Source organism: Eulemur rufifrons, chromosome 7 (genome assembly GCF_041146395.1).
Source record: "Eulemur rufifrons isolate Redbay chromosome 7, OSU_ERuf_1, whole genome shotgun sequence".
Taxonomy (NCBI): domain Eukaryota; kingdom Metazoa; phylum Chordata; class Mammalia; order Primates; family Lemuridae; genus Eulemur; species Eulemur rufifrons.
In genome coordinates, this window is record NC_090989.1 from 267,062,794 (window position 1) to 267,075,925 (window position 13,132).

The window sequence follows — 13,132 nt, forward strand, 5'->3', positions numbered from 1 at the left end:
CTTGGCAGCTCACAAGTTTGGAGGGAGTGAAGCTGCCCACTGACACAAAAAAAATGAAAAAGGCTAAACTGATTACTGAAAGAGACAAAACCCCGCATCTCTATGAAGAATTCTATCCCAAGCTAATATATATAATGCTTGAGGGCAGGGAATAATGACCAAAGTCTCTTACATTGGTTTTAAGCTTTAGAGTTTACGAAGTGCAATTTCGCAGCTATTATTCATTCAACATGCACTTCCTGAGCACTACGTGCCAGGTACAGTGCTGAGCGCTAGACAGAGATGAACAACATAAGCAATCCCTGTCCTGTCAGGGCTCATAATCTAGGAGGTTCGGTGTGCAAGAATAGAGGCAAACATGTCTAGCTGTGGGAATAAGGAAGATAAAACAATTTATTCTGCCTGGAACTGTGGAAGAATGTAAAGCACTAAAAAGGTGACATCAACAAACTCAGCACAGTTGCGTGCCCTGCCCAGATTCTGAGAAGTGTACAGCACCGGAATGTGGCAAGGCTCAGGACCCGGAAGTTGAGAAGAGGCCTGAGAAGAGATTAACTCCCTCCAACAATCCGCCCTGTGGCTCACGCTTCTCAGTCACTCACCCGCCGCTGGGCGAGAGGAAGTCGGTGTCGTCCTCGTCCCCAGCACCGAACATCGCGTTAGCTTTCACCAGGATGGAGGGAGGAAGTTGAATGTTTCCAAGGCCCAGGGGCCTGTCACCGCTGACGTCGTAAAATGCCGCGACAGCGTGCTGGTTGCCGGCAGGGCGAACTCTCGTACGGTTGCTCCGCCGAAAGCAGTCTAGACTCTGGAGAAGGTGGGGCAAAGGCAAATGAGAGGTTCGCGCGGGCACGCACGCCGCGTGACGTCAGGCCTCTCCAGCCCTTAGAGGGGGCGGGACTCCAAAGTCCTGAGCGGGGATTGGTCAGAGAGGCAGGGGGCGGGAAAGGGGCGGGAATCCTCGGCCTCGGTGGCGGTCGCGGACACGTCGAGCCCGGCAGAAGTGGAGGGGGCTTCTGAGGAGTCGTGAAGGGGTGAGGTTAAGATTCTGAGAGGAAGGCGCCAGTGGCTGAACTCGACCTGGAAAGGTAAGTCCTTCCCTGTCCCCTCTTGCAATCCTGGCATAGGCACCCTCCTTTCCCTCCCGGACAAGGACCCTCCTCGCGCTCTTCTCAGCTCAGCAGAAGGTGAAGGAGCTCGGGACTGGGAGGTTGGAGACCTGAGCTCCGGCCTGGCCCCTGGAGTGACCTTGGGGCTGCGTGCTCGGTGCCTCAGTTTCCCCGTCTGGACAACGGACCATTTGTGCTTTTACGTGCTGGCTGGGCCAGAAGCTTTTAGACCTCAGAGGTCGTCGAATGCCATCCCGATCTCCTGGTAATCTCAGAATTTACAGATAGGGAAACGGAGGAACTAAGCACTTGGGTGACTAGTCCGAGGTCACACAGAGTAAAAGGGCAGTCTGAGACTGGACTCCTGGTCCTTTGATTCAAGTCTTAGCTGATGGGGGAACAAGAACCTTACCGGCCCTTAATAAACACTATGTGCCCTTACAGAGTGGTTGTTGCTAGACTGTGGCATACATCTTGAGGAAAGTCCCCTACTAGAGTCCACCTGTATGCCGCACAGGTGAGGTGCAGGAAAACCAAGATATTTCTGGGGTGGGTGATGGAAAGGAGGAAACTTTGGAGGCAGAAAATTCCCAGCCACAACCTTGGCCTGGATTTTGCTGCGTCTTCCTGCGACAGTCCTAAATCAACATCAATTGTTGCGGACGCCTCTGCCTCCAATTTCTACCCTCTCCGTATCTTACACAAGTATTTCTTTGGTTAACCTGGTATCATTCTTGGATCAATCTTGGGGTAGGCCTGGCTTGGCCAAGGTGTGGATAAGCAGATAGTGTCCCAGTGTAGCTTCCATTTCCACAGATCTCACTGGAGTCTTACACTCAGGGCTTCCCCTCACCATCAGGTTGGTACTACAGGTGTCTCTTACCTGAATGTTTTAATCTGTTAGCATGAAATTAAAGTGCAGTGATTGGTAGCTCCCTCCCAGAGAACTTTGCACCTCCTGGCATGTCCCCAGTTCTGCTTTTTATTATAGTTTGCATGCTGCTACATTGTAAGCCTTCATGCCCATAATGGGGTCTCATAATTCTTTATTAGATTGAATAATGAATTTCATCCTTGTTCCCTTATTCCTTAATTTACAATCTTAGGACTTTTTTTCCCCGTGTGACCCAGAGAACCCAGTGAGAGTTCTTGACTTTTATGGGTAGCTTCAGAAGGGTAAAAACGCTGTACTGGCTATGAAGTCTCTGGGTTGCTTAGTCTCTTTTGTTAATTGAAGGTGATAGTACCACTGTCTAAAGCTCCAGGGGAGGGAGAAGAGGGGAATAGGATGGCCAGAAATATCATATGTAACTAAATTTTGTAAGTAAATTATTCCTCTGTTTAACTGGGGATAAAGCTATTGGTCTGCTTCTTGTGTTTACTGTATAGATTGAGATAGTTAAAGTAGTGATGGCTGACAGTTGCAATGATGCACCTGGAATCTAACACTAGAACTGGAACGCATTGCAGTAGGTCTTTTTAGAGTGTGAGCTTGACTTGGCTACCTGGGGGGTGAACGAAATAAGTGCCATAGGGCTTTCTAACCCCTCTCCCCAGTACTGGTCATTGTCATTGCAGCACTGAAACATCTGAGTGGTGCTTTGAAAAAAATGCTAAGGGAACATTTGAGCTCTTATCTTGCATTCTTGGGTGGAGGGGTTTTTATCCTGGATGTTAGTAGCCTTTTTGATGATTGGAACATCACAAATGTGCGTGCCCCGATGTGCAAGAACACAGCTGCTGATTCTCATTGGCAGGCAGTATGAGGAAGGGAAAGATGGTGAGTCTTCCTTATGCTTTGAACTGCAAGGTTAAGTACACCTAAAAAGCCATTGTCTTCCTGAATTAGCCTATCTTTAGATAGGAATCAAGAAATCTGAATTCTTGTCTCAGGCACTCTGAGCTCCAGGCTCCCTAAACACTTTGTAAAAGGAGTAGATTAGACCTAGACATCTACTGAGTACTGCTGGGAATACAAAGGTAAGTAAGGCACAACTTTGATCTCAAGTTTGAATTAAGCATTTTTGTTTATTTGCAGTGTGAGTGTACAGTCTTTCTAGGTGTTTATGAAATTTTCCCCTAGCCCTTACAATTGTCTCTCCCATATCAAGCAAACTTGTGTGTTATCTGTGTGACTCACCTTTATCTAGTCTTTCTAAAGCATTCAACATGGTTTTTTATAGAAACAACTACTAGAGAGGCTATGTAGTATAGTAGTTAAATTCTTAAGCTCAGGAGCCAAATTGCTTTGTGCTTTATTAGTTGTATAGGCCTTGGGCAGTTTGCTCAGTTTCTACCTTTGTAAAATAGGGGTAATTATAGTTTCCATTTCATAGGGTTCTTTTGAAGATTATGTGAGTTAATTCATGAAAAGCACTTAGAATAATGTATGGCAGGGAGTAGGTACTCAATGTTAACTGCTGCTATCATTTTTCTTTTCTTGTTTATACTTCATTGCTTTACATAATAATTAAATTACGTATTTACAATAATAAGCACAACTGGCATAAATTGGTTTGTGAACAAAGGCAGCTGACACCCTTGATAAACATACAACTTCACTCAGGGAGAGACCAGAAATGTTGCCTATTGGAGAGTAGCCCAGCCAGTGTGTTGTCAGTTAAGTTGGTTAAGAGAGCTCTGTGGGATAGTTTGCTAAGAATATAAGGCAACAGTACACCGTAGGGAAGTAGTGGATTAAAATTGAAAAGGAATCTAGGGCCATATTTGTTAAATACCTTGAAGGCCAAGGTGACAAGTTTGTACTTAGCTCAGAAAGAAATGGAATTTTTTATTCTAAATGACATGATTGATGTAAAAAAAAAAATTCAAATGGCTTAGGAATGTATGAAGTAAAAGTTTCCCCAGCCCCATTCCACGTCAGTAATCACTTCATTTTTCTCATAGTCCCTAGAACATGGGATTCTTGTAAGAACCAATGAGGGAAGGCATGGTAAACACTACCTGGGGCACTGGTACTAATCTGTTAAAAATTTCAATTCACAGGCCCCATGCTGTGGCTCACATCTGTAATCCTAGCACTCTGGGAGGCCAAGGTGGGTGGATCACTTGAGGTCAGGAGTTTGAGACCAGCCTGAGCAAGAGCGAGACCCCCGTCTCTACTATAAAAATAGAAAGAAATTATCTGGCCAACTAAAATATGTATAGAAAAAAATTAGCCAGGCGTGGTGGTGCATGCTTGTAGTCCCAGCTACTCTGGAGGCTGAGGCAGTAGGATTGCTTAAGCCCAGGAGTTTCAGGTTGCTGTGAGCTAGGCTGATGCCACAGCACTCTAGCTCGGGCAACAGAGTGAAAAAAAAAAATTTTTTTTTCAATTCAGTTTTCCTTTGGATTATAATGCCAATTTTGAATTGAGAAAGATACAGTTTCCAGACTGAATGTGAATTAAATGAAATAACTGCTGTGCTCTAAAAGTAACAATTTTTACCATACTCACCAGAGTCTCTGATTCTTAAGTGTTTCTCTCCCTCTCATTTCTAACTTGGCTCTACTGTTGATTCCTCTTTGTACCTTCCCTACCAGAATTGCTACAAGGGAGAAAGAGATGATATAATCATCACTAGGAAAGCAAAGTATTTACAGTAACAAGATGATTTCAACTACTAGATGATGTCAGATAAGTCAGTGACCAGGCTCTACCTTTTAAAGTTGGCAGGTGTTACGTGGGGGAGAAGGAAAGGGGGAGGGACTTGACTGTACTCCCACATGCAGCTCTTAGCGTAACAGAGCCATTTTGAAAACTCAAAAGTTTTCGGTAGTTTTGTGACTTAAGTATGACAAGTCATCAAAAGTCTCATATTTAATACATTACAATGAGCAGTTCATGCCAAAAGAAATCTTATAGTAGGGAGTGGGAAGGAAATGCTTTTGAAGTTCCATTGCTTTGAGTATTATCATTTCATGATTTAGGTAACATCCCCAAGCAGAGGAGGGGCCCATCCTTAGGAATGCAAAGCCCTGCAGAGAAGGAAAGGCTTGAGGAGGGTCCACCCTACCTCTTTTCCTTTACACAATGGCCCTAGGCTTTTGTATACAACCTGCTTTTGTAGGCTGAGGACATTATGCAATACAGCATAATGAGATGGAAGCATCTCAAAAGTAAATATGAGAAGTGATTTGGAGGGAACATGTAAAGAGAGCAAAACTCTAGCAACCAGTGACATGTTAAAGGACTTTTTTCAGCCAGGATGAGTCTTTTCCTAGATAGTAGAGTTATTCTAGAACTATGATGAGCGTTTATGTAATTTTGAAGCAGTTTAGCGTACCTAGGATGTAGTCATTCAATTTATCAAATGAAAGACAGAGAAATGCTGTAACTGTGTACCTATAGGCCCTCATTCCTCTCTCCTACCTTTTCTGATGGCTTTTTATCAGCTTCCACATAACCCTACACATAATATATATCTTAGTACATTTCGTGTTATATTTTAATTATTTACATGTTTTGCTCTTCCACCAGTTTGGGCTTCTTGAGGATAGGGGTTCATGATAGTACCTTCATTCAGTAGGTATACAAAAAATTTTGAATGAGTGAATGAATTGCTTGAGTTCCTCAGGGTCATATAGCTAATAAGGCCCAAAAGCCTAGAGCCTAGGTCTTCTAATTCCTAGACCAGTATTATTTTCTACTATGCCATGCAATCTCTATCTGAGGTATTAAACAACTTTTCTCATTTTCATTTACATTCTCTTATTACAATTTTTATTAAATCATCATTTATTAATGTTTTGATGGGACGTAAGTTCCTATTCTTTTGTGTAATACATTTAATTGCATTTTCCTACTGAATAAAAAAAAGCAACAGTTCAGATGTTTCCCAGTTTCTGCCTTACACCATATATTCAGATAAACCAACATTATAATCTAGACAATTGAAATACTATATAATATAGCTAAAAGAAAGTTTAAAGAAGGAGGACCATTGTCTGCCTTTGCTTATAACAAGAAGGCAGCTAAAGCAATGCTTTGCCAATATACATGTATCTGACTAGCTAGTGTTCTTCAAATCAAACTCTAAAAGGCTGTATACTGTAAGAAGTATGAAAATGAGCCCTATGTGTGACTTGAACATCTCCTTTTAGAGATTAATTTTCTCATCTAAGGAGCAAGCAAGATATAGTTAATAATATTTCATATTTACTAAAGCTTAGAATTAAATATTTGACATACATTATTGTATTTGATCCTTACAATCCTGTGAGAATGGCAGTATAGGTCTTTTTATATCTGTTTTGCAAATGAAGAAAATAGTTCTTATTAGGTTTGGGTGATCTGCTTAATGTCACATGGCTAATATGTGACAAACTTAGATCTAGAGCTCAGAGTCTTTGATGCTTAGTGTAGTGCTTTCTCTACTCTAAGATACTGTCTATAAAACACTCTGAAATCTTTACATAAATCACACTAAAACACTCATAGTTAGCAAACTGGAAATGTGTCAAGGCTACAAGAGGATCTAGTAAGAGGAGTATGAAAGGGTACTTCTTGTGATTGCATTATTCCAGGATGTGGCTTAACCAGCAACAAAAGGTATCAGAAATGAAGTATAGTAACTGGAAGAGCCACTCCCCATTGGACTTAGGCCCTTCTATCGTTGCATAACTAAAAGACCTTTTCAGTTTGTTTGTTTGACATATCAAATTTGAGTTGTCCTATTCGGACCAGGCAAATAAAAGTTTTTGTAAAGGCCTTTGGGAAGAATGTAGTTGTACACTTGATCTTCTTTGTACATAAAGGTGGGAGTGGGCAAGAGAAATAGGAGCTTCTGTGTTATTTGCCATCAAAACAGGATATGTGAAGCTCAGAAACCCCTCCTGCTTAGCTGCTTCCCAGCAAGCAATCTGGGGAAATGGGAGGGTTGAAGAAAGTGGTTAGTCTAGTGTTATAGAGCCTTATGTCAGAAGCAGATGTCATGAGTTCAGTTGACTAAAGGGTATATCAGTGTCATTATTAAATAATATGGACCTCAGTTTCCCCAGCTGTGAAATTAAGGACTTGGACTTGATGATAATTTAATTTTTTTTAAATAAGAAATCTATTTACATGGTTCATAATTCAAAAGGTACACAAGAGGCCAGGTGCAGTGGCTCATGCCTGTAGTCCTAGCACTTTGGGAGGCCAAAGTGGGAGAATTGCTTGAGGCCAAGAGTTCATGAGTAAGAGCGAGACCCCATCTCTACAAAAAATAGAAAACATTTGCCAGGTGTAGTGGCATGCACCTGTAGTCCCATGGTCCCAACTACTTGGGAGTCTGAGGCAGGAGGATCACTTGAGCCCAGGAGTATGAGGTTAACGTGAGCTATCATGATGCTACTGCACTCTAGCCCCAGCAAGAGGCAGACCTTGTCTCCAAAAAGAAAAAAAAAAGGTACACAAGGATATTCAGTGAAAAATATTCCTTTTACTCCTACTCATATCTGACTAGTTCCCCCCAGGGGCCACAATATTAGCCACTTATTTTGTCCTCTTCCCCCGGAGGTAGTATAGATATATACAAATAATATATATTCTTCTTCCCCCTTTTAAATTTTTTATAAATTATAGCATTAGTGTACTCTGCTTTTTTTTTTTGATTTTATAGTGTATCTTGGAGATCAGTCTATATCCATATATAAAGAGCTTCCACATTCTTGTACATGGCTGCAAAGTATTCCATTGTATGGAAATATGATAAGTTAATCAGTGCCCTATCAATGAACAGGTTGTATTTTCAATATTTTGCTATTACAGACAGTCCTGTGATGAATAACTTTGTACATATAACAGTTCACTTATGTGCCAGGATATCTATATGATAAAATTTAGAAGTAGAATTGCTGGATTGTAGGGTATGAACATCAGACTTATAACTCTGAACTATTCTAGTTCTGATCTTCTATAAGATTTTAATTATAAATGAGTATTGAAAGAGAAGAAAGGGTATTATTTTCTTGGAAACGTCTTAGGTTTTCTTTCTTATTATTTAGAGACTAAGTCTTAAGTAAGGAACAAGTATAGGTAACCTCACAAAAATTATGTTGAATTGTAGACTTCACTAAAGTCACCTGCATCATGGTCCTACACATATTTCTGATGCTTTTCAGTATGGTATTACCAAAGAGCTAATTTGCAAGGTGAACATTATGAACTCAAAACAAAAGGAAACTATCTCCCAACTACGTTTACCAGTATTTACCAAGTAGAGGATTTGGAAAATTTGCTGTTAATATAATCTGTGTAGAGAATGAAAATGGAAAGATAAAGAGAGCCTAAGTAATACTGATCTGTTTGTATGTGTTTTTTACTATCTTCCCAGTTTTTTTGTTTGTTCGTTTGTTTGTTGGTTTTTTTAAGAGACAGGGTCTTGCTCTGTCACCCAGGGTAGAGTGCAGTGGTCCAATCATAGCTTACTATAACCTTGAGCTCCTGGGCTCAAATGACTCAGCCTCCTGAGTAGCTTGGAGTAACTGGGACCACAGGCACATGCCACCATGCCCAGCTAATTTTTTTTTGTAGAGATAGGGATCTTGCTATATTGCCCAGGATGGTATCAAACTCCTGGCCTCAAGTGATCCTCTCACCTCAGCCTCACCACACTCAGCCTGTCTTCCCAGATTTTATGATGGTTATGGGGTATATGGTAACTTTGTGAAGTGTGTGATACCATAACAATCACTAGTCTTTTTGTTTTGTTTTGTTTTGTTTTTAATTGACACATAATAATTGTACATATTTATGGGGTACAATGTGTTGTTTCAATACATGTATACATTGTGTAATGGTCAAATCATGATATTTAATACATCCATCACCTCAAACATTGTTCATTTCTTTGTGGTGAGAACACTCAGAATTCCCTCTTCTAGATATTTTGAAATATAACACTATAATTTTGTTTACTATAGTCACTAGTCTTTTTGAGAAGCTAGACACCATAAAGCAAATCAGAATGGCATCAGCCACTCATAACTTCTTAACCATACCTAATAACCTTCCTTCCTTCCCTTCCTATCTCACCCTTCTCATTCTCTTTCTAGGTACATTTGTGAAATTTGCTCTGTGCAATAGCAGGTTTAAGCCAGAGCCTCCATCCTTTTTATCTCTGAATTCCCTGTAGCCCCTGGGACAGAGGTTATTTAATAAATACTTGTTGGCTGGGCGCGGTGGCTCACGCCTGTAATCCTAGCACTCTGGGAGGCCGAGGTGGGCGGATCGTTTGAGCTCAGGAGTTCGAGACCAGCCTGAGCAAGAGCGAGACCCCATCTCTACTAAAAATAGAAAGAAATTATATATGGACAGCTAAAAATATATATAGAAAAAATTAGCCGGGCATGGTGGTGCATGCCTGTAGTCCCAGCTACTTGGGAGGCTGAGACAGGAGGATCCCTTGAGCTCAGGAGTTTGAGGTTGCTGTGAGCTAGGCTGACGCCATGGCACTCACTCTAGCCTGGGCAATAGAGAGAGACTCTGTCTCAAAAAAAAAATAAAATAAAATAAAAAATAAATAAATACTTGTTAAAAATAAAATAAAATAAAATAAATACTTGTTGAATTGAGTTAGGGTAGATGTGAAAGTGAGAGTCTCTACTTTGCTACCGTCTCAGGTACCATATTCTTCCTTTCCCCTTTACAACCTTGATATGCTCATCAAGCCATCCCTTTGCACACTTAATATGGCTCAAGAAAGGACAAGAGACCAAGTAAATTACCTTAAAGAGGAGTCTACGTCTGTGTGTTTTCTAAGTAAATGTACGCATACACATCTCTTTCTGGCTCCCACTGCCATTCTTTGTGCTGCAGTTAAAAATTTGGGAAATTATTTAGTTATGTGCTAGTGGTAGCTATGGAGTGAGGCATACTCAGTAGGAACAACATAGAGATATACAATGCAAAATACACATGTACCCTTTATTCTCACAAATCTCATTTTATGTGTATGAAATCATCAAGATCAAAGTGAATATTAGATGAATATGAACTCTGGCTTATAAATGAATGAAGTACATTTAGAATACATAATTTGATTAGTGTTGGTTTTTCTGATTTTAGAATTAAGAAACTTATCTATGGGCCATACTTTAGGTACTCATAGTCTCTCTGTAGAATAGGTCTGATAAACTGTGGGATAGGCGATAAACACGCTCACTTGTAGACTATAACTCCTGTAAGTTATAGATGACAGGATTATAAGGCCTAACCTGCAGCTCACTTGGGCAGTCCTAGCTTTCCAAATATAAGTTTTCTTCAATGCCAGAGTCCCAGGGAAAATTGCTGCTGGGTAGTTGAAACTAGGTCCTTCACTGGGCTTCTTTCTGCTGTTACTTGGACAAGTTGTAAAAGGCTTACAATCTTTCTAGAAGCTAGCCATGAAAAGATTTCCTTCATTATAGTTTCAGCAGTACTGTAGAGTACGTGGTGCTAAGTTATAGCTTAGAATTATTATTATTCTTAAGAAACTAGAACGTAGAAAAGATAAGATGGACAAAAACCTAGCATAGTATATCATATTTCCATTTCAAGATGGCATTTTGAACTCATTGTCTCTTTTCCTTCCCCAAATCCTAGTGAAATTACCATAAAATATAATAATAGGAAAAAGCATCTGTTATAGTCGGAAAACAGGGAGGCAGAAGCCAGAAACTTTGAAGCATTTGAAAGAAAATATGATGCAGATGGGAATCAAGGTGAAGAAAATGACTGACCACCTGATTCAACATAGGTGAAGGACACCCCTGTCTGTGAAGTTAAATGGATAGGAGTCATTAGCATACCCCTGAAAACCCCCAAAATGAGAACAGCAGAGACTTGGAAGAAGGGTTAGCTGTGAGTATTGGCGGAGGACAAAAAAAAGGATTGGGAGAATTGTACTTATGCCAAATTTAGAGAGAAAAGTAGATTAAGAAGTAGTAAAAATGAGTATTTATCAAGAACTTCCTGTATGTAGGCACTGTGCTAAGTATTTAAATGTACACTGTCATGAGGTAGGTGCTAACATCGCTATGTTAGAGGAAACTAACTTGGCTTCTGTACTGTTGCCTCAGTTAACTCCTGATAATAATTATTAAAACAATCCTATAAGATAGATTACTTTTATCATTCCAGTTTTCGAGCTGAGGCATAGAGATATTAAGTAATTTGCCCGAGGACCCACAACCAGTGGGTACAGTTTTACCAGTTAGAGAATGAGTATAGATCCCCTTGGGTATCTGAAGAGCTGCCATAACAAAAAAAGGGAAAATATCTTTTCAGCCCACAGCTTCCTCCTCATGTTGTTTTTTTCTGTTTTGGTTTCAGGATCTCAGGTGGAATCTCAATCTCAGGAAGGCAGTTCATGGTTAGGGGCAGATCCTGGAGTGGTCAGCTGGGAACAAATTAAAAAGTCTCAGCAAAACAGTGTACTTCCTGTTTGAGGTCTGTCTTTCTGGTGTTTCAATCCCTGTATTTCACAACTAATCTAGAAAAATGAAACTACAAAAAATATATAACTTTCCCTTCATCTGGGACTTAGAGATTTTACTCACCTCTCTCAAATCCCAAAGTTGAGTGATTTGGTATTAAATCCAGTGCTAGCCCAGAAGGTTCTTTGATTATTAGGTGGTGGTCTGTGTAAATTTTAAATGAGACTAGGCTAACTCCGTGACCTTTTTGGAATTTCAAAATAAACAAATGTTTTATTTTAGTTCCTGATTGAATCTTGGCTGGCTGGCTGGCTGGCTGGCTGGCTTGCTTGCTTGCTTTCTTTCTTTCTTTCTTTCTTTTTATTTGTACATATTTATGGGGTACATGTAGTATTTTGATACATGTGTACAATGTGTAATGATTAAAATCAAACACTAGAAATTACTCCTTCTAACTGTATGTACCCAACCTCTCTTTATCCCTCCTCACCACACACACACACACACACACACCCTTCCTATCCTCTGATAACTGTCATTCTACTCTCTACCTCCATGGGATTAACTTTTAGCTTCCACATATGGGTGAAAACATGCAATATTTGGCTTTCTTTTGGGCTTTCTTATTTTCTTTTTCTTTTCTTTTTTTCTTTAAAGCTCTCATTTGTTAAACATCCAATTCTTTGATTCTGTGTACTATGTGTCTGTGTTATACATCTCTATAATTCAAAACTGTGGTTCTCAAGTTTTACAGTACATAAGAATTGCCTGAGTAACTTGATAAATATCTAAACTTTGAGGCCTCACTCTCTGAGAGTGGTCAGTGATTCAGTGGTGTGGAGTAGGGTCCATAATTTTCATTTTTGGCCAAACATTTGTGGTGATTCTAATCTAGGTGGTTCTTTGACCACACTTTGAGAAGCACTTGAGTTAGGAGGAATGTATTAATATTAACAACATTTATTAATATACTATGTATGTTATTAATGTCCCAGTCACTTTCATATGTATTTTTATATTTGATATTTATAATGTGAGATTTTATTGTTCCAGTTTTATTAGTATGTATTATCCTCACAAAGTTTTAGTAACTTGTTCTCAGTTTTAAAGATAGCAGTGCCCTGTAACAGCAGTCTGACTCCAAGAGCAGGGAGAGCTCTTGCTCTTGCCGTTTCTGCTTTGGCACGGTGCCTCTCAGAAGAGATGATTGTTTAAGATTGGTGAATTGAAAAACAATACGAACAGTATGTTCTGAAATGTGTTTGATAAATGTTAAAACCAATGAAATGTTAGAATGTCTCTAAAACATATCAACTGTTATTTAGAGTGCATTTAAGAAAGACAAGTATGCATTGGTTTCTCGTTGAAACTATTATGAGACATACCTAAACTTTTCTAACTGAAATTTCAGGGCTCTAAAGATGAGTTATTCTGTCCCTTGACTAAGGAAACTGTGACCAGAAAGGTTTAATTACCTAATGTAATAAAAAAACCAGGCTAGAACTAAAATTTCCATGTTCTTGTAAATTATAATCATTATAAAGGTTCTGGTGGGCTCCAACCCATATGTTCACTGAAAATTATCTAGAAAACTGTTGTGTCAATGATTGAGAATGATGACTCTT

At 39.8% G+C, this 13,132-nt stretch overlaps 2 protein-coding genes across 2 annotated transcripts in view; one reads left to right on the forward strand and one right to left on the reverse strand.

The window, feature by feature from the left end:
* The window catches only part of FKBP15 (FKBP prolyl isomerase family member 15), a 52,635-nt gene extending 51,869 nt beyond the window's left edge, over positions 1 to 766 (reverse strand). Inside the window, exon 1 of the mRNA XM_069476681.1 lies at positions 603 to 766. Within this exon, the coding sequence (XP_069332782.1) occupies positions 603 to 655 (53 nt within the window). The 5' untranslated portion in view covers positions 656 to 766. The remainder of the gene's footprint in view (positions 1 to 602) is intronic.
* Positions 767 to 961: 195 nt separating this feature from the next.
* The window catches only part of SLC31A1 (solute carrier family 31 member 1), a 33,667-nt gene continuing 21,496 nt past the window's right edge, over positions 962 to 13,132 (forward strand). The window contains exon 1 of the mRNA XM_069476685.1: positions 962 to 1,088. The gene's annotated coding sequence lies outside the window, so the exon portion shown is untranslated. The remainder of the gene's footprint in view (positions 1,089 to 13,132) is intronic.